Source organism: Acipenser ruthenus, chromosome 5 (assembly GCF_902713425.1).
Source record: "Acipenser ruthenus chromosome 5, fAciRut3.2 maternal haplotype, whole genome shotgun sequence".
In the NCBI taxonomy this organism is placed as follows: domain Eukaryota; kingdom Metazoa; phylum Chordata; class Actinopteri; order Acipenseriformes; family Acipenseridae; genus Acipenser; species Acipenser ruthenus.
The window spans coordinates 3,480,067-3,502,040 of NC_081193.1; the positions used below are offsets into that span (position 1 = coordinate 3,480,067).

The window sequence follows — 21,974 nt, forward strand, 5'->3', positions numbered from 1 at the left end:
AGAAACCAGTCACAGTCTGAGAGTTCAGGATGTGTAACACCTTTCATTTCTAGGAATGTCTTGTTACTTATTTTAAGCAGGCAGCAAAGCAAGCTAAAACGTTCCCACGGGACAGCCAGCGTACATTGTTGTGCATCTAAAGTTCTGGATACACGCAATCCACTTCTTCCAGCAGGGACTGGAATTGATGGTGATTGAGGGCTCGCTCGGCAAGAATCCAATTGATAATATGTACTACCAATGCCATTACATCACGGAGTTCTACTCCATATGACTGGGCACAAAGTGCTTCCTGGTGCGTAATACAGTGAAAGCTTCAAATGGAATATTTTCTGACAAAAGAGCAACGAATCTCTTGTGTTTACCGATCATGCTGGGTGCACCGTCAGTACACACCGAAGCAAACTTCCCTAACTCTCTGCTTCTCGCTAACAAAATCCAGCACAGTTTCAAGTATGTCTTCGCCTCTTGTTTGATTTTTAATTAGCAGAATTGCAGGCATTTCATTTCGTACTAAGTTGCCATATATATATATATATCACCCGAGAATATATAGTTGTCCAACATCAGACATCTGTTGACTTATCCAAAGCACGAAAAATATGTAGCAGTACTCATGTTTTCTATTTGCTGCTTGTCAACCTGATCCGCCATTTTCACAGCTCGATCGTCAACTGTTTTTGCAGATAAATGCATATCTTGTATTTGCTGAAACATTTTGTGTTTGTTGGAGAATTCTTCAAATAGCTCTTTGGTGAAAGGCTTGCCTTTGTGAACGATCTCTAAAGAGCCTGCAAAACTTGCTGAATTTAAACTTCTACCTTTGTTCGACCATGTCAGTAGTTTATTTCCTTTTTCTGCGTCTCACTTTCTGGGTATTTCACTGCAAATGCAGCATGTTTTGTCATGAGATGTCATTTTAAATTAGTTCACTGCATATTAGACAAAGTGGAAATCCTGACCTCCACAAAGGCGTACATATGAGTCCATTCCGGCTGAAAAGAACGGTGATCCTCATCCGACTTTTTTCTTTTTGCCATTTTTTAAAACGAAACTAAAGAGCCCTACACTACACTTTGAAACTGAAAAAATGTAGTAAAAGCGGGATTACAGATTGTGACTTGTGTGCATATTGCTTGTGGACAGCTCTCTCGACCAATCAAAACACGATGAAACAGACTCCAGGAATACAAGCACCAATAAGAGCAGTGGATAGGTGGATGTAAAAATAAATAAAGCGTGATATCACATTATTGGTTGGTCATTTATGGATGTGCGATGACGCTAATAGTACGTTTTAATTAATTTTTTTTTATTTATTTCTTTATTTTGTGTGTGTATTTGTGAATGACTTAGACTCGAGAGCTGCAATTGGTTACTTGGAAGAGCCAGGGATGGCTCGCGAGCCTTAGGTTGCCAACCCCTGTTATAGGCTGATCAATGTGTTAATTTAAAGGACCAAACCAACCCCTGTAATAGGCTGATCAATGTGTTAATTTAAAGGACCAAGGCATTTGCAAGTTTGTGAGAAATACTCTGAGAGGATGATTTTTAGCTGGTAGACTGGCCTTTATAGAATACGCTTATGGTACAAAAAAAAAAATGTTTTCATTACAGGAACAGGAGCTGTATCAGAAGGAAGGCCTGGGTGTGAATGAGGTGCATTATGTTGATAATCAGGACTGTATTGGTATGTATTGTCCTGCATTCATTTCCTTTTACAAATGCGTTTTGCATGAACCTTGCACATCCAATTGATGTGCAGACTGTTAGTCAAATGGGTTCTGGCTTGGGCTAATACAGGCTACCTCTGTGGAAATGTTTGTCTCTGATTATTTGAAGCTTTTCAGTTATACTTTCACATACTTTGTCACCTTATTGACTATCATGGAACAGTTTCTCATATTTTTGTAGGCATAAGCATTTTCAATGAGATGCTGTTCATTTGTGGGTGTCATTGTGATCTACCTTTTCCTGGTACAGGTGTCTGTATTTGTTATTTACTGTACTGTATGTATTTGGCGGTGATTACAATATGTATTTTATCTTAATGCCTTATTGGTTTTTACCTTATTGTAAGGTTCTATCTAAAAGGGATAACCCTGTCTGCAAACTGTCATCTTACATAGACCAAATGTTATTTTTATTAACCATCACCGGAGATTATTGGCATAGTTATTCAAATGATCAGAATGTGGAAGTGTATGGAGGCTCCTTGTCTGTCTGTCCTCATCTCGTACTAAGTTCTAACATACATTTGTTTTCAGATCTTGTTGAAGCAAAGCTTGTGGGTATCCTAGATATTCTGGATGAAGAAAACCGTCTACCTCAGACCAGTGATCAACACTTTACAGATACAGTACATCAGAAACACAAGGACCACTTCAGACTCTCAGTGAGTTTAAGCACTTTACAGATGCAGTACATCAGAAACACAAGGACCACTTCAGACTCTCAGTGAGTTTAAGCACTTTACAGATGCAGTACATCAGAAACACAAGGGCCGCTTCAGACTCTCAGTGAGTTTAAGCACTTTACAGATGCAGTACATCAGAAACACAAGGACCACTTCAGACTCTCAGTGAGTTTAAGCACTTTACAGATGCAGTACATCAGAAACACAAGGGCCGCTTCAGACTCTCAGTGAGTTTAAGCACTTTACAGATGCAGTACATCAGAAACACAAGGGCCGCTTCAGACTCTCAGTGAGTTTAAGCACTTTACAGATGCAGTACATCAGAAACACAAGGACCACTTCAGACTCTCAGTGAGTTTAAGCACTTTACAGATGCAGTACATCAGAAACACAAGGACCACTTCAGACTCTCAGTGAGTTTAAGCACTTTACAGATGCAGTACATCAGAAACACAAGGGCCGCTTCAGACTCTCAGTGAGTTTAAGCACTTTACAGATGCAGTACATCAGAAACACAAGGACCACTTCAGACTCTGTGAGTTTAAGCACTTTACAGAGGCAGTACATCAGAAACACAAGGGCCGCTTCAGACTCTCAGTGAGTTTAAGCACTTTACAGATGCAGTACATCAGAAACACAAGGACCACTTCAGACTCTCAGTGAGTTTAAGCACTTTACAGATGCAGTACATCAGAAACACAAGGGCCGCTTCAGACTCTCAGTGAGTTTAAGCACTTTACAGAGGCAGTACATCAGAAACACAAGGGCCGCTTCAGACTCTCAGTGAGTTTAAGCACTTTACAGATGCAGTACATCAGAAACACAAGGGCCGCTTCAGACTCTCAGTGAGTTTAAGCACTTTACAGATGCAGTACATCAGAAACACAAGGACCACTTCAGACTCTCAGTGAGTTTAAGCACTTTACAGATGGATTTCTAAAGGGAGACGAGTTCATATACTGTGTATACTGAGATGTAATGTTAGGGCAGAATCAACAAAACTGCATTTGACATGGTTGTTTTAAAAATGTAAATGAAAATTCAGATATTCTTTGTCCCAGCATTACTTGGAAGGCTCCATCTCACTATTATTTTGTATATATATATATATATTTTTTTTATTTTAGATTCCAAGGAAGTCCAAACTGACCGTTCATAGGAACATCCGAGATGATGAGGGCTTCATTATCAGGCACTTTGCTGGGGCTGTGTGCTACGAAACAGTATGTCAACTTCCACAATACATGTGCTTGTTGTTTAGACAGCCCAGTACTCAGTACACATGGCTTTGACATGTTTCAGCCAGCTAGCTCCATGTTCTCATGCTTGTGTAGACAGGAACAAGACGTTTCCTCTTGGGTCTCTGTTAAAAGGCTGCTGTGCACGCTTGATTTCCAGACCCAGTCTGTGTAGACAGGAACAAGACGTTTCCTCAGGTCCCTGTTAAAAGGCTGCTGTGCACGCTTGATTTCCAGACCCAGTCTGTGTAGACAGGAACAAGACGTTTCCTCAGGTCCCTGTTAAAAGGCTGCTGTGTACGCTTGATTTCCAGACCCAATCTGTGTAGACAGGAACAAGACGTTTCCTCTTAGGTCCCTGTTAAAAGGCTGCTGTGTACGCTTGATTTCCAGACCCAGTCTGTGTAGACAGGAACAAGACGTTTCCTCTTAGGTCCCTGTTAAAAGGCTGCTGTGCACGCTTGATTTCCAGACCCAGTCTGTGTAGACAGGAACAAGACGTTTCCTCTTAGGTCCCTGTTAAAAGGCTGCTGTGCACGCTTGATTTCCAGACCCAGTTTGTGGAGAAGAACAATGACGCCTTGCACATGTCTCTGGAGTACCTGGTGTCCGAGTCCAAGGATAGATTTGTACGGGAACTGTTTGAGAATTCCAATAACAGCAAGGACTCGAAGCAAAAAGCTGGGAAACTGAGCTTCATTAGTGTTGGCAACAAATTCAAGGTAAGATAAATCATCAATTGTTTTGTGTATTGTTGTGTATCCCGGTAGAGGGGGCTGAGTTATTGTTAGTTTCTTGTCCTTTACAAAGTTTCTAAAGTAAAGCAGGTATGGGATGGATTTGTGCATAATGTAATTCAGTCAGATCCAAATGTAACATTGTTTTAAGCTTTGAAAGTCCTGCTGAGCGGTACCAATGTGTTGCTCTGACGATTTTAAATTACAGTCTGTTGTACATTTTTTGTATTTGGTTACTGTACAGAATATGTCAAATGTGAACCATGCTTTTTTCAGCAAATTTCATTACAGAATCACAGTCTCTTCGTATACATATTAAAATGCTGGCCATGAACTTATTACCTGTATTATTGGCAGTGGTGGCCAATACACCAAACCCTGCGATCCATTTTGGCGGATCTCAACGGCCTCTGATCCACCAGTAAGCTACGACCAACAATTATTAGTGGGATTTAATATAATAGTGTCCAGTACGTAAGATAGCAACAATAAAACAAAACAACCACAACAACAAAAACATAACAACCGCGCAATCAAAGCATTTTTAATATGAAGCATAGGTAGTTATAAAACAGAAACTTACCAGCATTTTCCATCTGAGTCTTGAAACCTGGTGTAGGCAGCGCTAACCTTTTATTAGGCACATGTGCGCCTAAATTTAACATAGGCGCACACTGAAATTTAAAGGCACTGTGTTTTATTATATTTTCACGTTTGAACTGGCTCCCTGTTAAAAATGCAGTCTTGCCTGCCATCAGTTCTCTGACATCTTGACAAAATGTGCAAAACATGGATTTTTTTTTTAACATTGTCAGACTTAAGCCAGGGAAAATCTTAGCCACTGTTGGTTGAACTTGTATGTTCCTTTGCTACTTACAACTGTGAACATGCTGTAACTAAGAGCCCTTCTTGAAGTTCCCTGTTTGCTTTCACCTTCTGACATACCTTCATGGCTTGTAAAAACGCCGACATATCTGAATTTTGTTCATTGTGGTATTCTTTTGAAACCTGTCCAATCACATGAAAATAATTTGTTATTTCCCTAATCTTGGTTTGACAAGTTTTCAGACTGTCTGGAAACGAGTAGCCATCGCACTGATAAAGCAGTGAAATTGGCAGGGTATGGGATTTGTAGTTTTTAATGTGTGATTAACAGTGGGCAGTGCACACCAATAAACTACATTCCCAGGGTACATTAGGATTGAGCTATGAGAGTTTAGATCCGACTGAGAGTTTTTTTTGTTTGTTTATTTGTTTGTTTTATACTTTCAGCTGAAAAAAAAAACACGTTTCTTTTTATAGTCAACCTTTAGGAATTTCTAGTCGCACACGTGCACCTAAATTTGTTCGCACAAGCATTTTTTAGTGTCTTGCAGAAACAGTCGGGGTATTTTCATGTGTAGACCTTGCTCTTTGTTCTCCTTTGTCTGTAACCTTGATCTCTTATCCCCCCTCTACTTTTGTCCTTTCTTCATTTTCCATTCTCCTAAAGTTGACCTCCACCCGTTTCCTACTCCATTTCCTCAAGACCGTTGGGTTTTGCTTGATAATTCCAGTTCAGGATGGCTAGAGACATTGAGAGAGAATGAGAGAAAGAGAAAATGAGAGAGCTGTAGGGTTTTTTGGCAGGTAACTGCACTGTGTCTGAAATGCACTGCATCTACAACAGAAACCCAGAGCAACTGGAGCTGAGTGGGTTAACCCTTTCAGTGCCCCTCACCCTTCTTTAAAGGATTGTGTCGCTCAGACAGCTTCTAAAGGGCTTGTGTGCTGCTGTATTTGCAATCACTGCAACTTCAAACAAAGAGACTCTCTTGCTGCAGCTGTTTCTAGGGGAGAAATACTTATTTACCATGTAGGCAGATTGATTAAACCAATACTTATGCTAAATTAAACCCATTAATAATTATACAACTGTAATTAATTTTCCTAAAAGGAACCACATGAATATCAAAGGATTACATGTTACATTACATTGCATGGGTATTAACCTCTTTAAGACCTGAAACCTGAATAAATATATCAAAGCTGCTTGCAGAGCCTGTGACGCAGTCTATCCCAGCATTTCATGCCAACCAGTCTGTGGATTGGAGGCTTTTCATCCACCTCCTTTCCAGTCTGACAGAGAGCAGCAGCTCCATACTCTGTCCTGTGTGGGCATTAGCGTATTACGTTGACAGGACAAAAATTTGGAAGCAGTCTGAAAATTGTTTTGTCTGCTATGAGGCGAAGTCCCGTGGTCAAGCCCTGTCTAAACAGAGGCTGTCCAAATGGATAACCGATATAGTCACGACTGCCTATGAGCAAGCCAGCTTGCCCCCTCCAGAGAAGCTCACTGCCCACTCCACCAGGGGCATGGCAACTTCGTGGTCTTTATTCCAGGGTGCATCTTTCAAGGACATTTGCAATGCAGAAGTGTGGGCTACTCCCCATACCTTTACTAGGTTCTACAGACTGAATCTGGTAATGGTTATATTTCGTACTTGAAAGGGAACATTAGGTTATTACCCTGGTTGCCTGAACTAGAAATGTAACCATTAACCTTCAAAGTCTCTGTGTCCATGATTGCAGCAGGCTTGAAGGAAAAATTACGCTGAGATCTCTGCGTGCAGTCCTTTTATCTCGGGGCAGGCATGACTGTGTCACAGAGGCTATGCAAGCAGCTTTGATATCAGGTTTCAGGTCTTAAAGGGAACCAGGGTTATGATAATAATAATAATGTTTTCTTTGTAATCAAAGATTCACCCACAGTTTGCACCTCAGAACCACTATATTTAGAACGTATTCATCTAACAGCAGCTACCATGCATTTGGGACGTCTCTGAAAAAATATAAGCACGCTGCCATTAAAATAGGCACACTGCCTTTTTCACAGGTTTCAGAGACCCTGGTTAGGAGTAATCCTGCACTGCCTAATATTACCTTAGGTATACAGAATTCCAACAGTAGTGCTCTTCAGAGTCTGTGAAGCCAGCGTACAAATCAACCTGCAGTAGATCATCATTGTCACTCCTTTGAGGGAGGAATGTGGAGTTGGGCAACAAAAAAGGGTTAACTGCACTCCATACACTGCATGGCATCCTTTGTGTATCAAGCTTCGAGTGCGGACCAGCATGCATGATGCTGATTGAAACTGTGCAACATGTTCCTCTGTGCTGTTTTGCATGTGTGACCGTGCCTCCCACCATACTCTAAACCGGAAAACTTTGCTTTTGTGTTACAGACCCAGTTAAATATTCTGCTTGAAAAGCTCCGCAGTACGGTGAGTATTATTATAATCCCATTCAGATTACCCAGCAGTCTCAGAGGAGAGAATGATTATTCTTGTCATCTGAAACCTAATTTCACATTTCATGGGTTTGGTTGTGATTAATGATTGATTTCCTGTGATTTGTCTCACACCATTTATTGTGCATGTTCCTGTGATAGGGATCCAGTTTCATTCGCTGTGTCAAACCCAATCTGAAGATGGTGAGCCACCAGTTTGAAGGGGCCCAGATTCTTTCCCAGCTGCAGTGTTCAGGTTTGTACAAAAAGTTTTGGAGCGACTTTTTGTCAGATTCCTTTAGACACCCAGTTGTGCGTGAATCAAAGATGCTAAACTGTTCTGAAAACAATAGAATGCAATGATACAATAATTGTCAGTCTTATCGGTCGTATGTCACAAAAAAAAAAAACATTTAGGTGAGAAGACGTGCCTTTTAGTGTTTGACTACTCAGTGAGTGCTTGAAATGCAGAAGAGGACATGTTTGTAGATGCACGAGTAGTCATACAGCAGTCATGTTGGTTTTCTCTGCTTCTTTCACAGGTATGGTGTCAGTGTTGGATCTCATGCAGGGTGGGTTCCCATCCCGAGCTCCATTCCACGAGCTTTACAACATGTACAAGAAGTACATGCCAGCCAAGCTGACGCGCTTGGACCCCAGGCTGTTCTGCAAGGTGATTGCTTTCTCTTCCTTTTTATTTAACCCTTTAAGGTACATGTGACACAATTTTAACTTTGTTTGCAATGAGGTGCACGTAAAAGGGTTTAAAATCTACTGAAAGGTGGGATCTGGTTATCCAAATTGTCAGTTTAGTCGTGATACTTGAGTTACTCTAATGTATTTTAAGAAGAAACCATTTTGAACAACCGCTCAATTCCTTGTGTACCTTAAGGGCTTACAAAAGAATTTAAGTTAAATGTATTAACTCTGTATTTTTGTGTTTCAGAATGAACTCTCTTTTTGTTTTGTTTTGTTTCCCTCAGGCTTTGTTCAAAGCACTTGGATTAAATGAAAATGATTACAAGTTTGGTTTAACGAGGGTATTCTTCAGACCTGGCAAGGTAACATAAACAATATGTTTACTTATTGTAAACATATCTAACCTGCAAGTATATTTTCTGTTTTACATGTGCACCATGTAGCGTATATTTCAATATGTTTCACAGGTTATAAGGCTAAGGTAATTTGTTTTTATTTTCTATAATCAATACAATGAGAAATAACAATCTTAAGTCAGTAGTCATTGCATAAACTGTCAAAGTGTATCTATATTTCTGCAATGTGTGCCATTTTCATTGCAAGCTGTGTTGGTGTGTACAAGTAAAGATGAACACTTTGTGTTGGACTGTATATAGAATTATTTAATTGCACCAAATGGCACATATAGGGCAGCAGTGTGGAGTAGTGGTTAGGGCTCTGGACTCTTGACCAGAGGGTTGTGGGTTCAATCCCAGTTGGGAGACACTGCTGCTGTATCCTTGAGCAAGGTACTTTACCTAGATTGCTCCAGTAAAAACCCAACTATATAAATGGGTAATTATATGTAAAAATAATTTGTAAAAAATAATTGTATGTAAAAATAATGTGATATCTTGTAACAATTGTAAGTCACCCTGGATAAGGGTGTCTGCTAAGAAATAAATAATAATAATAATAATAATAACATATAACATTCACATTACCTGGAATTTATTTATTTGACTTGATATGTGTTGGTAGGTTAAAAAACTTGGAGACATGTTGTTTTTAATTATTATTACTACTCCATTATTAAGGGTTGTTATGAAATTCGGGGAACGTGCTTATGCACAGATGAGTTACTTTAGTACCTTTTAGGAGTGCCTCCTTTTAAACTTCTATCAATTGAGGGCCATCGGATTGGCACAACCCTTTTATAAAGTGCCTGTGTTGCTATTACATTTCTTAGGCTGGCTGCGACATGTTCTGCAATGCTGTTTTGTAAGTGAGACGTGTTTTGTTAACTTGGCTTCCCCTCTTTCAGTTTGCGGAGTTCGATCAGATCATGAAGTCCGACCCCGATCACCTGGCAGAATTGGTGAAGCGTGTCAATAAGTGGCTCCTCTGCAGTCGCTGGAAGAAGGTTCAGTGGTGTGCCCTCTCTGTCATCAAGTGTATGTAGTGCTTTGTATTGAAGGGCTTACAAGGCTCCACTGCTTTTCAAATGCTGGTATTTAGTGGAGGAGGCAGGATGTGTTGTACACCACACTCCACATGTCCCTAGAGAAGTGCCTATCCAATATTCAAATGTCACGAACCTTGCTGAGGACATTCTTCAGCACAGGTTTTTGAAGTGGTGGATTTGGGTCATGCTGATAGTTCTGTGGAGAGAAATACATCCTCTCCTAAGCAACAAAGGTGGAAGATACTGGGGTAAAATACATTAGAATTGTGTCTTGTGTAACAATGACACACGTCTCTTAAACTGAACGGAATATATATGTGAACCTTTCATTATTGTGTCATGGCTTCAAAGAAAATAGCGCTCCATGTGATCTGCCTGATGAAACTAAGATGGAATAGGCGGGTAATCTGTGCTGTACTGGCTTGGGTTTGATCCTTCTGAATGGATTTGTTTGTTTTTTATCTCTTTTTGCTATAACACCCTTTTCTCTGTAAACTCTTTGTAAATGTTGGCTGCTCTCCAACAGTGAAGAACAAGATGAAATACCGGGCAACTGCCTGCATTAAGATGCAGAAGACTGTTCGCATGTGGCTCTGCAGGAAAAAGCACAAACCACGGTAAAAAAACACACAAAAAGAACGTACTAGTATATATTATAGCTATATATCTATATCTAACTAATATGCTTCAAATCTTGACATAAGGGATAGATTGTATTATGGTACATGTTAGTGACACTGGATGGTATAGAGCATTTTACAGCACCCCTGGATTGCATCAACCACCTATCTGTGGCTATCCTGGGACTTAATCTAAAAATAAGTGATTGGTGCAAACATTTGGATTCGCGTTTACTTTAAAATGTTCTTAAGAGCTGTGGGGTATGCAAGGGTATCAAATCAAGCCCGTAGTTGCATTTCTTTTTTTAACTGTGGTAATATCTCTGTCCTCCAGCATTGATGGTCTGGTAAAGGTGCAGACGCTAAAGAAGAGAATAGACAAGTTTACAGAAGTAGTGAGCGCTCTGAAGGAGGGCAAGCAGGAGATGAGCAAACAGGTTCAAGATCTAGAAACATCCATCAATGCCCTGATGGCTAAAATTAAGGTAAACTCTTTTATTTTTTCCTATACATATGTACAAAATATTCCCAGCATTGACGTTATTACAGTTCTTGTAGTTAAAGCTACCTGACTTGCACAACAGAAAACGGTGAACTTCTTAAAGCAGTAAATTAGTGAAGGGTTCTTCAATCACAATGTATTGTACGCTGACCGTTTACAGTCACTATGATCAAGCCAGTAATTATCCGAATTATTGAATTATCCGATCGGGAAATAATCGAGGGAATTCTGTATTTGAATTTCTAAAGCAGTAGGAGTCCTTAAGTGCTGATAATTTGCTCAGGTTTCTTGCAATACATCTCCATTTGTAATACACAGACATGTCTAGTTCTCAGAATGTCTATAGTTGGTTTAGCATTTGTGTTGCCATTTTTAAAAAAGTTTACTTCTTTTTGAGTATTTTTTTCTTGTTTAAGCCCATAAAACTAATAATTTAGTTGAATCTTTCATATATAAAACAAGAAAGGCTTTTATTGTTTGATATACTACATATGTTTGACTATTATAAAACCTGTTAGTTATTGAAGTTACTTTCTATTTAGCCTTATGTTGACTAAGTCGTGACCTGTTTGATAAGTTTATTAAGGCAATTCTGCAAACCTAACAGTTTGTTTATATCACAGACCACGTTGACATTTAAGAAAACAACTCTGGAGACACATTGGGTCACTATTAATTGACAATGGGGGAGTTTCCATGTGTGGTTATTTACACGTGAAGTGGTGATTCGCATGCACGTTTTCCTTTAATTAATAAGTCGTGTGATAAATTAGTTTAAATATTATTCACTACTAACGATATGCCACCCCACCAATGGACATTTGAAAAACAATTTGGGCAAGGGCAGTAAAAACATATTATTAAACAGCCAGGCACGAGGCATTTACAGATCCACAGCTTTATTACATGAGCTTAACACTGTGCTTTAAACAGCTTCACTCAAACAAGACGTCACCTGACAACCATAGATTTCCAGGTGAGATTCTCTGGTGTACCTGTTCTCTTCAAAAACAGCGTGACAACGCTATGCATGGCTTAATTTGCATATCGACTTCCTCCTGTCCCCTTCAATTTCATGACGTCAGGTGAAAAGAGGGTCTTCTCAAGTAAAATAAACTGAGCCAATAGAAACCCGAAATGTATAGGGCTTTTTTTCAGTTGGCTTGAGCACAATGTCTTGAGAAAAATTAGAACACACATGGAAACTCCCCCAGTGTTGACTCCTGGGTGCAATTTACTAGAAAAACTGCTGTCGTGACTGAATGTCCCGCTGGTCCCTCCCAGGGCACTGTGATGACGAGGCTGGAGATCGAGAAGGAGCACGAGGTGCTGGTGAAGCGCTCGGAGGGGATGCTGGGGGCACTGCAGAGGAAGAAGCAGGAGGAGGAAGAGGCAGAGCGTCTGCGGAGGATCCAGGAGGAGATGGAACGGGAGAGGCAGAGGGCCGAGGAAAAGGAGCGTCACCGCAAGCAGGAGGAGGACGACAGGCGCCTGTAAGCAGCAGAGTGTGTGCTGAAGGGTTTCCACTGATCCTCACACCTGTCACCCAGGAGCAGGGTTACAGGGTGGCAGGCCTTATCCTCTTCTGCTTTACAACACAGGAGTGAAAAGGGTTAGGCCTGTCACCCAGGAGCAGGGTTACAGGGTGGCAGGCCTTATCCTCTCCTGCTTTACAACACAGGAGTGAAAAGGGTTACTGCCAAGTGAATTCAGCATTGAAAAAGATAAATAAGAATGTTAGCAACCTTTAATTGGTGAACAGGCAATAACGGTGGATCTCAAAAGGAAGTAAATGTAAACTTTCTTTAAACCTTTTAACAATAAATTAGACCAATTGTAAGATTGACCGAGAAAAAAAAAAAAGCACAGGTTTGTACCCTAATCATCGATCAAAAAGTACCCAGCAGTGCTTGCCAACACAAGGTAAAATTCTCAACAGAAAATAAAATGTTCAAGATCGAATATATTCAGTTCTTTGAGCCTGTCTGCATATTACTTGCCTTTCAAACCAGGAATAATTCTATTTGCTCTTCTTTGCACTCATTCTAGAGCAGCAATATGCTTTTTGTACAGCATACAGTACATTACTCCTTCACCCCAGGGGTGGACAATGCAAGTCCTGGATGTCCATTCCACTCCAGGTTTATTAGGTAACATGGAATCATTTAGCTACAGTTCCTTAGGGCCTGGGTGGAGGCTTTCATGGTTCAATTAAACAACTTGAAACATGACAAAGAGCTGGACTCGAACAATCAGCTTTGTCCACCCCTGCTCTACGCAGTACTATAAGCTAACAAGTGTTTCCGACACCCAAAGAACATGCATGTACACTGCTGGGTGTCTGTGTGTCTCATTCACTGCATCTGTCTACTCTTCAGGAAAGCGGAGATGGAGGCAAAGAGAAAGCAAGAGGAAGAAGCGAGGAAGAAGCGAGAGGAAGAGGAGAAGCGCCTCCAGGTTAGTGCGGTTTATAAAGCACAGCACAGCAGATCTCATTTAGAAAAGTGCTTGTTTCTGAGGTTTTATGTATGAAACACACTTTCACAATGCTGCTGTCCTCTGCTTGGAATGACCCTGAAGGCCATTTACAAACATTACATCAAACACGTGGATTTAAGTGCTGTATTCTATTCATTGTGTTTATCTGTCATTTTCATTCCCCAGAAAGATTTTACATTAAAATTCAATTTTCTAGCTTCCTTTACACTGGCCATCATTTGTATTCAAAAAGAGTGCATTTCTAATAGTGGTGCATACTCCAGGACCTTAGGTTCCAATCATACGCTGCATGTCCAGTTAACTATTGAATCCATTTTCATTTTGTTGAAAAACAAATGGTCTTTTGAAGCAGTTCTTTAGAAACCACACCGTCTTTACTAGCACACTAACATTGTGTGCCTGTTGTGGAGATACGCTTGCTAAGTGGAGGTAATTGAATGTTACGGTAGTAGGAATAATTAGAAGTTCTCATAATTTATAGATTTACTGTTTAGGACAATACACTACTGTAGTCCCTAATTTTTTTAATCACAAATTGCATTACATAAACTTTAGGATGCTTAATTTGGCCACCTTTAGATTAAAAAAAAAAAAAAGATGGTTAATCCGTTTGTTTGGTTTTGAAAAAATTGTTTTAGCACGGTTGATTTAAATGTATTTATATGGTCATAGCAAGGCTTGATAGTCCATTTATGTTCATACGTCACACTTACTACAGTAGATGCAGGTCAAGCTGATCTGATTTTTATGAGTACTTGCTACAGTGGATGCAGGTCATGCTGATCTGATTTTCTCATGACACTCATGTTGTAATATTGCCATGCTGTTCCCTGGCCAGGCTGAACTAGAGATGCAGTTAGCTGCTGAGCGTGAGGAGGAGACTCAGAGACAAGCAGTCCTTGAACAGGAGCGCCGGGATCGAGAGCTGGCAATGAGAATTGCCCAGAGCGAGTCTGAGCTCATCACTGAAGAGACACAGCTGGACTCAGCTTTGCGCAGGTAAGCATTCAGGCCACCTGGTCAGTGTCACAAGCCTCCCATCCAGATTCCTGTGTAATGCATCTTGTTTTATTTTTTCCTCCCAGTAACGGCATGGCAACGGTTACTCCGGTTCCTCTCAAAGCCACGTAAGAATACAAAACTACCCTCAACAAAACCCCCATTCTGTGAAGCACCCAATGCAATTAATTACACCGCCTGCATGCCCTAAAACCTTTTTAATCTGCCAACTAAATCTATTATTATAGGAGGCTGTGTGGTCCAGTGGTTAAAGAGAAAGGGCTTATAACCAGGAGGTCCCCGGTTCAAATCCCACCTTAGCCACTGACTCATTGTGTGACCCTAAGCAAGTCACTTAACCTCCTTGTGCTCCGTCTTTTGGATGAGACGTATTTGTAAGTGATTCTGCAGCTGATGCATAGTTCACACACCCTAGTCTCTGTAAGTCGCCTTGGATAAAGGCGTCTGCTAAATAAACAACAAATAATAATAATAATAATAATAATAATAATAATAATAATAATTATTATACTAGGATTAAGAATGGGTATACAGTGCAATGCAACACAATCATTTCAAGCATTTTAATTGTGGGTGGTCCTAATCAATTTGCAGGAAGGAATTTAATTCTACAATCCTTTCCCTGCAGAAAAATCATATACAAAAAAAAATAAAAATCCACAATTTCTCTGTTTGGGAATGACCTTTCCAGACTAACCGCATTCTCTTCTGTTTACAGTGCAGGTGGATCCCCAACCAACATAACCATGTATGTTTTTAAATATTTTAATATGTATTCATGCCCTTTTTTGAGCAGTTTGCAATTAGAGTTGTGTGGAGAATCATTGTTGGCCTGTCTTCTATTTATTTGTTTTAAAATATCACATTTATACAGTATATGCCAAGGAAAGCATTGTTTGGTCCACAATTTGAAGATAGGAAGACTGAAACGTGATACCTGATCTCATTTAGTGAGTCAGGTAAGCGTACTCACGGTCCTCAGCTTTCAATTACATGTCACTAAACTCAAGAACCGCCGGGTTTATGCTACTACCTAGAACCGCTGGTAGTAGTCATTTTGACGGGTACATTTTAAACAACTCAAAATATATATTCATGAACATCGTATTTAACATTTGCATAGCAGAAACACTGTATTTAAATGTAAAAATGAACATAAAAGGCTTTATTTTCAAAATCAGCACATATAACGCATGACTTCAATAAATGAAAAACTATAATAAAATAAGATGAAATCTCTCCTACTGATATTTTGCCCCACTACATTCCTTGTACAAAACGAAGGAACTGATGGCTGCCCTGTCCAGTACATTGTGAAATACAGCAACTGGACAATGGTGATTGCTTTCACTGAGTACTAAGTTTTGCACAGATGGTGGAAACTGTTTTGCTAATTACAGTGAAATAAAAAAATGGTAATTGGTAACATTTATCCATTTTCCTAAGTACGGTTACATCAGCCTAAGTACCACATTGTCATCCAGTCTCTGACCAGCTGCGCGAGTTTCATCTTTGCAGAGGTAGGGGTAGGGTCCACTGCCGGCCAAACTTGATCCCAAATTTGACAGGTTTGTTTGACATGTATTGTGTCCAGCGACGCCGTGCTTTTGTCGGAAACAGCTGCTTGTCCGTGTAATGTTTGATTTTTAGCTTGAAGTAGGTAATGCTGTTTTCAATGAAGTCGTTCCAAATTTCTGATGCCAAGGCAAATAAATGTATCTGTAGTTGCTCTCAAATCAAAATGCAAAAATCTCAAGATTTCTAAAAAAATTCTTGTAATAGTAATATTATAAGACAACAGACTATATATGCTCACGTAGACAGCCAGACGGCAGTTCTCCAAGGAATTGATAGGATTACAATAGATATGTGTTATTCAAATATCTAGACTTCAAGCAATATTCCATTCAAATACATACTGCTGTATCCTCAGTGGAGGTACAGATAACAAACTGGCTTGTATACATATAAAAAATATCCTATTGTAGGTTATATTAACAATAAAAGCATGTATTGTAGTAAGCTGTCAAAATGACGGCTTTTGGCGGTTCTAGGTAGAAGTGCTTATAACTTTTATTTTTGCGATTCTTTCAAACGCTGTCGGTATTTAATACATGTATTTAGGAAAAGTCAAGAATTTACAACTGCATAACTTTCATGCACACAGAGTAATTTAAATTTTAAAAGTGAAAACCGTCAAAATGACTGCCGCGGTGGTTCTAGTGTTAATAGTAGTCTTGTATCTTGTAATGCGCTTTGTGATGGTGGTCCACTATGAAAGGCGCTATATAAAAATAGATAGATGTTATTATGCATAGCTACAATGTACTTCATGTGTAAATCTTTTTGCACAATATATGTAAGTACACAATTCCATCAGAAAAGGGTTAGGGTTCTAATTAGGTTTAGAGTTATACCATGCAATAAAATGTACACATTAAGTACATTGTAACTATGCATACTAACATTGTAATAATGTGTACCTGCACGTGTATTTACTAAGTAACAGTAATTGGAGACACTTAATGTAAAGTGTTACCCAGAAGTGATATGGAGTTGGCACAGCACAAGCTACAGGATTACATATAGGATTGCAATTTAAAGCACAAGTCTGTGTTCTGTGTTCATAAACCACTGTTGACCAAGGACCCTCCTCTTCCACCTCAAATTAGTGTTCTGCTAAAGATACTGAGAGGATGTCACTGAGGTTGCCTGTTTTTAGTAAGTTGGGGGTAAAACCATCTCCTCTAACCTTATACTTAATCCTCTGTTATATTGCTTGCAAGTATTCTGGCCATAGAGGCAATAGGATAACAATGGTTTACAACAGCCTACAAAACAAAAATACTTTTTTTATGGGTTATTTGTGGGGGGTTTAGGAATAAATATTTTAATACATGTTTTGTATCTCATGAAGGTGTTTATTTAGGGAACACTTTACATAAATAAGGCCTGTAAAGATTGCCACAAAGCATCCCAACATCATCTCAGCCGACATCCTAAAACTTGTATTTTATAACACATATTTTCTTGTGTGCTGTCCTTGCCCTGTCCTTTTAGGGAAGAAATGGTCAAAGAAATGTGTGAGCTGCTGTCTAGGTGGGTAACGAGACTGAGTTTCATTTGTCAAACACAATCTTCACAATCCACAAAAAATAACTAATTAAAACACAGGGCAATCATTGAGATTTAATTCACAGTGCATGCCTATAATTTAGATTTAATTCATGGTGCATGCCTGCAATTGAAATATATATTTTTTGTTTGTTTGTTTGGATCACTGAATGATGGAATAAGCACATGTTTGTAATTTGGGGGAAGTGTGTATTTAATCAAACTATGCACCTTTTCATGTTTTCACAAAGGGAAGACCTTCTTGTGGTCTTTCCTGTTACGTGTGAAAACACAACTAATGTCATCAAATTGGCACCCGAACGTCCTTAACCGACCTCCCAGTCAGAAAAGCAACCACGACTTGTATACAAAATTGTATTAAATAGCCAGATAGAGTGGTGTTGTTACATTTAAAAAGCTATCTAAAGAAGGCGGAAGCCGAAACGTTGTAGCTGATTATTAAAATAGTGAGGGTTTCAGTTTATCAATTGCTTTTCTTCTTCAGTATGTAGTGATTGCTATGGATCCTGTTGGATCCTGATTCTCCTTCATTATAGAGCTGTTTGCTGACAGACACTGCATGCACGTTGTCTTTTGGATCAAAGCTGGTAAATCTTATTAGTTGTGGTCACCTGGGTTACCGGCATTGTGACAAACTAGAGCTTTATCTGTTTTTACTGTAGTTGCGACGGAGCAGCATGTAGGCTGTGGTAGGTAATCGGCTCAAAGCTGGCAGACTCTGTAACTAATTGGGTCTGCTGGGCTTTCTGTATCCTGCCGGCTCACATGAATACCGGATGCTGGAGCACAAGATGAGGGCAATACTCCTGTCCCAAGTTCAGCGTATTCTAGAAAGAATGGGAACCCAGACGAGAGCCGGGCCTCCTAATGGAAAGGCTATGTCTGCCAATATGGTTAGTGTGGTAGCAGCAAGGTGACTTCTTCCTGTTAGTGTGGTAGCAAGGTGACTCCTTCCTGTTAGTGTGGTAGCAAGGTGACTCCTTCCTATTAGTGTGGTAGCAAGGTGACTCCTTCCTATTAGTGTGGTAGGAGCAAGGTGACTCCTTCCTGTTAGTGTGGTAGCAAGGTGACTCCTTCCTGTTAGTGTGGTAGCAAGGTGACTCCTTCCTGTTAGTGTGGTAGGAGCAAGGTGACTCCTTCCTGTTAGTGTGGTAGGAGCAAGGTGACTCCTTCCTGTTAGTGTGGTAGCAAGCTGTCTATTACATGCTGCACAGCATGAATAGGAAATGATGACTGTGAAGATGTTTAAACATGTTAGTTAGACACAGCATAAGTGGGTTAATTGTTTGTTTATTAAAAACAGCTGCAAGAAGTAAGCATATATGGGAAGTCCCATTTAAATAATAATGATTTGTCTCTTTAATTGTTTACTATTAGGTGGAAGGGAAGGCTCATTTTCAAGCCCCACATAAAGCAGACAACATTATTACAGGCTGCTGCAGCGCTCGTACTTAATGTTAACTACTAATAGTTGTTATTAGGAATAATAATACAACAATTTACTCTTTGATTGTAAGACAAATTTAGAGCTAATTGTAATATGTAAAAGTTAATAACCATGGCCTAAATCTACTGTATGCAAATTGAGTCTGTCATCTGTTACTAATGTACATCAGCAATAGTAAGTGTTGTATATGGAAATAACTACGTGCACATTCACAAAAATCTGAGGAAGAGAGGAGTTTCTCCTCATTTAAATGGGTAAGTTTCACATCACATATACTTAATTACCAATAATGAATAACCAATATCTACATGTGTTGCTACATTAGGATGAAGTTATTTCCGGGGACCAGCATACATACCCCAATGGAAATGTATCAAAAACAAATCATTATATAAAAAAAAATGTTTTGTAGCAAAGGTTTTGCTTTTGTGGATGAGGATATTTGTCAATGAGCTTGTGGCATGATTCTTTAGTGATTTTTTTTCCAGTTCATTCAAATTCCAAGGACTTGTCTTGTGCACAGCCTTTTTCAATCAGATTTAGAGCGGGACTTTAACTAGGCCATTCCTGAACCTTGATTGTATTCTTTTTAACCATTCTGAAGTAGATTCTGATGTGTGCTTTGGATCGTTGTTGTGTTGGAATGTCCAGTTGCGCTTTTAAATCAAGTTTTGTAGCGAAGGGTTTCATATGATTGGCCATTATCTTTTGGTATGCTATGGATACATTTTACCATATATTGGAACTAAATGTCCCATTAGAGGAAAAACAGCCCCATAGAAGGATATTACCACCTCCATGCTTGACAGTAGCTATGGTGTTCTTTTCTTTGAATGCCTCACCAGACTTTCTCCAAACACAACGACAATCGGATTGACCAAATAGCTTGATTTTTGTTTCATCACTCCACAAAACCTTTGTCCAGAACTCATGTCCATCATTCAGATGCCGTATTGCAAACTTTAAACGATTGTCCTTGTGACACTTTCCTAACAGTGGCTTTTTCCTTGGCTTGCGACCATTGAGACCTTCACCATGCAATACTCTACCTGTGGTTGAAATGGAAACTCCAGTCCCACTTGCAGCCAGTTCACTTTGAATATCTTTGGCAATTTTTTTCTGAATTGCATACAGGCATGCCTGCCGGAGCCCATATATAACAGTTTTTGATGCATTGCCAGGGCAGGTCAAATTTCCAATGATATCAGAGCCAGACCTTAACTCTGCACGCATGGTGCTGTTGACTACAGCTTCCAGGTGCTCTCATGTGTTTTAAGATGTAAGCAGCAGTGACCAGACGACAAGATCATACTGTATGTATACCACGGTCAACAAACTGAAGAGAGATGCTGCCCTACTCCAGTGTGCTGAGCACATGCTAACCTTTCTTATTAAAAGTGTCAGTGCTTTCTTTCCTGTTTGCAGGGGTCCACAGGTGCAAGCAACCAAAGCTGCTGTTGGCACGAAGAAGTATGAGCTGAGCAAGTGGAAGTACGCAGAGCTCCGTGACGCCATCAATACCTCCTGCGGTACAAAGCATGTTTTGTGGGAATTAACTGCAATGATTTTGCTGAATCTAGTATAAGAGCAATAAATAAACTCCAGTGGGGAGTAGATTGGCTCCCAAAAAAGACAGCAAACTGCTTTAAGGAAGGACAGTCTTTATGAGTATTGTATCGTGGGAGTAAGGCGAGACAAACTAGCCTCACATAACTTCCTACGCATAGAGTAGCATGCTGTAAGATACTGCTTAAAAATGTGTGGGCCTTGATAACCTTGAGTGCAAAAAGCAAGACTTGTACTCCTAAACTACATCTGTTTATCAACAAACGTGGGTTTTCAGTGCTAATGTGGAGCTTAACGCAAGTGAAGACAGATTGCTCATTGTACTTTTTTTATGCAATTTGTCTGGCCCGTTTCTGTTTCGTTATAACTAGGTTAGGGCCTGTTCTGATATGCCACAGACCCTTCATTGAAATGCGAAGGGTTCTGAGGTTGAGGTTAGCGGTTACTGGGATATTAAAGATATTTGTGTAACTGTCAGAGACTAAAGTATAGCTCATTTCTTATCAGCTAAGGCAGAAAGCTGCAGTGCGTTGTGAAGTTTCATTACACAGTTTACAGTTTTATGAAATCCTTAAATTAATCCAGCAGTAAGGGTGTTTATTTGGCAAGCAAATTAAAATGTGATACTACTGTAGTTAATAAAAAAACATCAGTAAAATAAAGCTAAATGTATTTGTAACAAAGCATACAGTAAGCACCCAAAATGTTTGCTGTACCGACAGTACCATTGCATCTGTTTTTAATGCTCTGTTTTGCTCCAGGTCTCTATTCCCTCCCTCTATAATAATACACACTTTCCAAGACCGTTTTACTCGGTTGCTGGCATTAAGCCCCTTGTCATGTACTTGTGCAGATATCGAGCTGCTGGCAGCCTGCCGAGAGGAGTTCCACCGCAGACTGAAGGTCTACCATGCATGGAAATCAAAGAACAAGAAGCGCAACACTGACACCGACAGCGAGCAGAGAGCTCCCAAATCAGTCACTGACTATGGTAAGGGAAGCACGGCTTGATTCTGTGCTTTGAATATGATTCTGTGGTTTATTTTTATTATATAGACCAGGAGGAAAACTGCATAGTTAATGCAAGTCTCAAACTAATTGCTGATGAAGGCCTTTGATGGCAAAGGGCCCATTATCAATGAAACCTGCAACATTACAAACTGTTTTAAACCCTTGGCTCCCAAGTTTATTTAGGTCTCTTGATAGACAGTATATTTTTAAATATGACCTGTACCCAGTGTGTAATGTGCATGTCTTTATCTCACACACACACACACACCTTTTGGGGACATTGCGGTACACGGCAGGTGAATCTACAATTGTAAAAGTTTTTAGTATTCGAAAAAGCACAGCCTGTGTAAAAGTGCTATAGGCATATTTGAAG

General features: G+C 39.8%; 1 protein-coding gene across 8 annotated transcripts in view; it reads left to right on the forward strand.

Moving 5' to 3' along the window:
- myo6a (myosin VIa) overlaps positions 1–21,974 on the forward strand; it is an 84,522-nt gene that overhangs the window by 56,922 nt on the left and 5,626 nt on the right. For 2 of the 8 annotated variants that reach the window (XM_034917858.2, XM_034917859.2), the window contains exons 15-33: positions 1,618–1,690; positions 2,268–2,395; positions 3,544–3,639; positions 4,206–4,376; positions 7,615–7,653; positions 7,821–7,914; positions 8,201–8,331; positions 8,642–8,719; positions 9,661–9,790; positions 10,328–10,418; positions 10,756–10,906; positions 12,208–12,416; positions 13,302–13,380; positions 14,261–14,421; positions 14,508–14,549; positions 15,161–15,190; positions 17,503–17,541; positions 20,450–20,553; positions 21,444–21,581. In XM_034917858.2, the coding sequence (XP_034773749.2) occupies positions 1,618–1,690; positions 2,268–2,395; positions 3,544–3,639; positions 4,206–4,376; positions 7,615–7,653; positions 7,821–7,914; positions 8,201–8,331; positions 8,642–8,719; positions 9,661–9,790; positions 10,328–10,418; positions 10,756–10,906; positions 12,208–12,416; positions 13,302–13,380; positions 14,261–14,421; positions 14,508–14,549; positions 15,161–15,190; positions 17,503–17,541; positions 20,450–20,553; positions 21,444–21,581 (1,984 nt within the window). The remainder of the gene's footprint in view (positions 1–1,617; positions 1,691–2,267; positions 2,396–3,543; positions 3,640–4,205; positions 4,377–7,614; positions 7,654–7,820; positions 7,915–8,200; positions 8,332–8,641; positions 8,720–9,660; positions 9,791–10,327; positions 10,419–10,755; positions 10,907–12,207; positions 12,417–13,301; positions 13,381–14,260; positions 14,422–14,507; positions 14,550–15,160; positions 15,191–17,502; positions 17,542–20,449; positions 20,554–21,443; positions 21,582–21,974) is intronic. The other 6 variants (XM_034917862.2, XM_034917863.2, XM_034917860.2 and 3 more) reach the window with 5 other exon arrangements.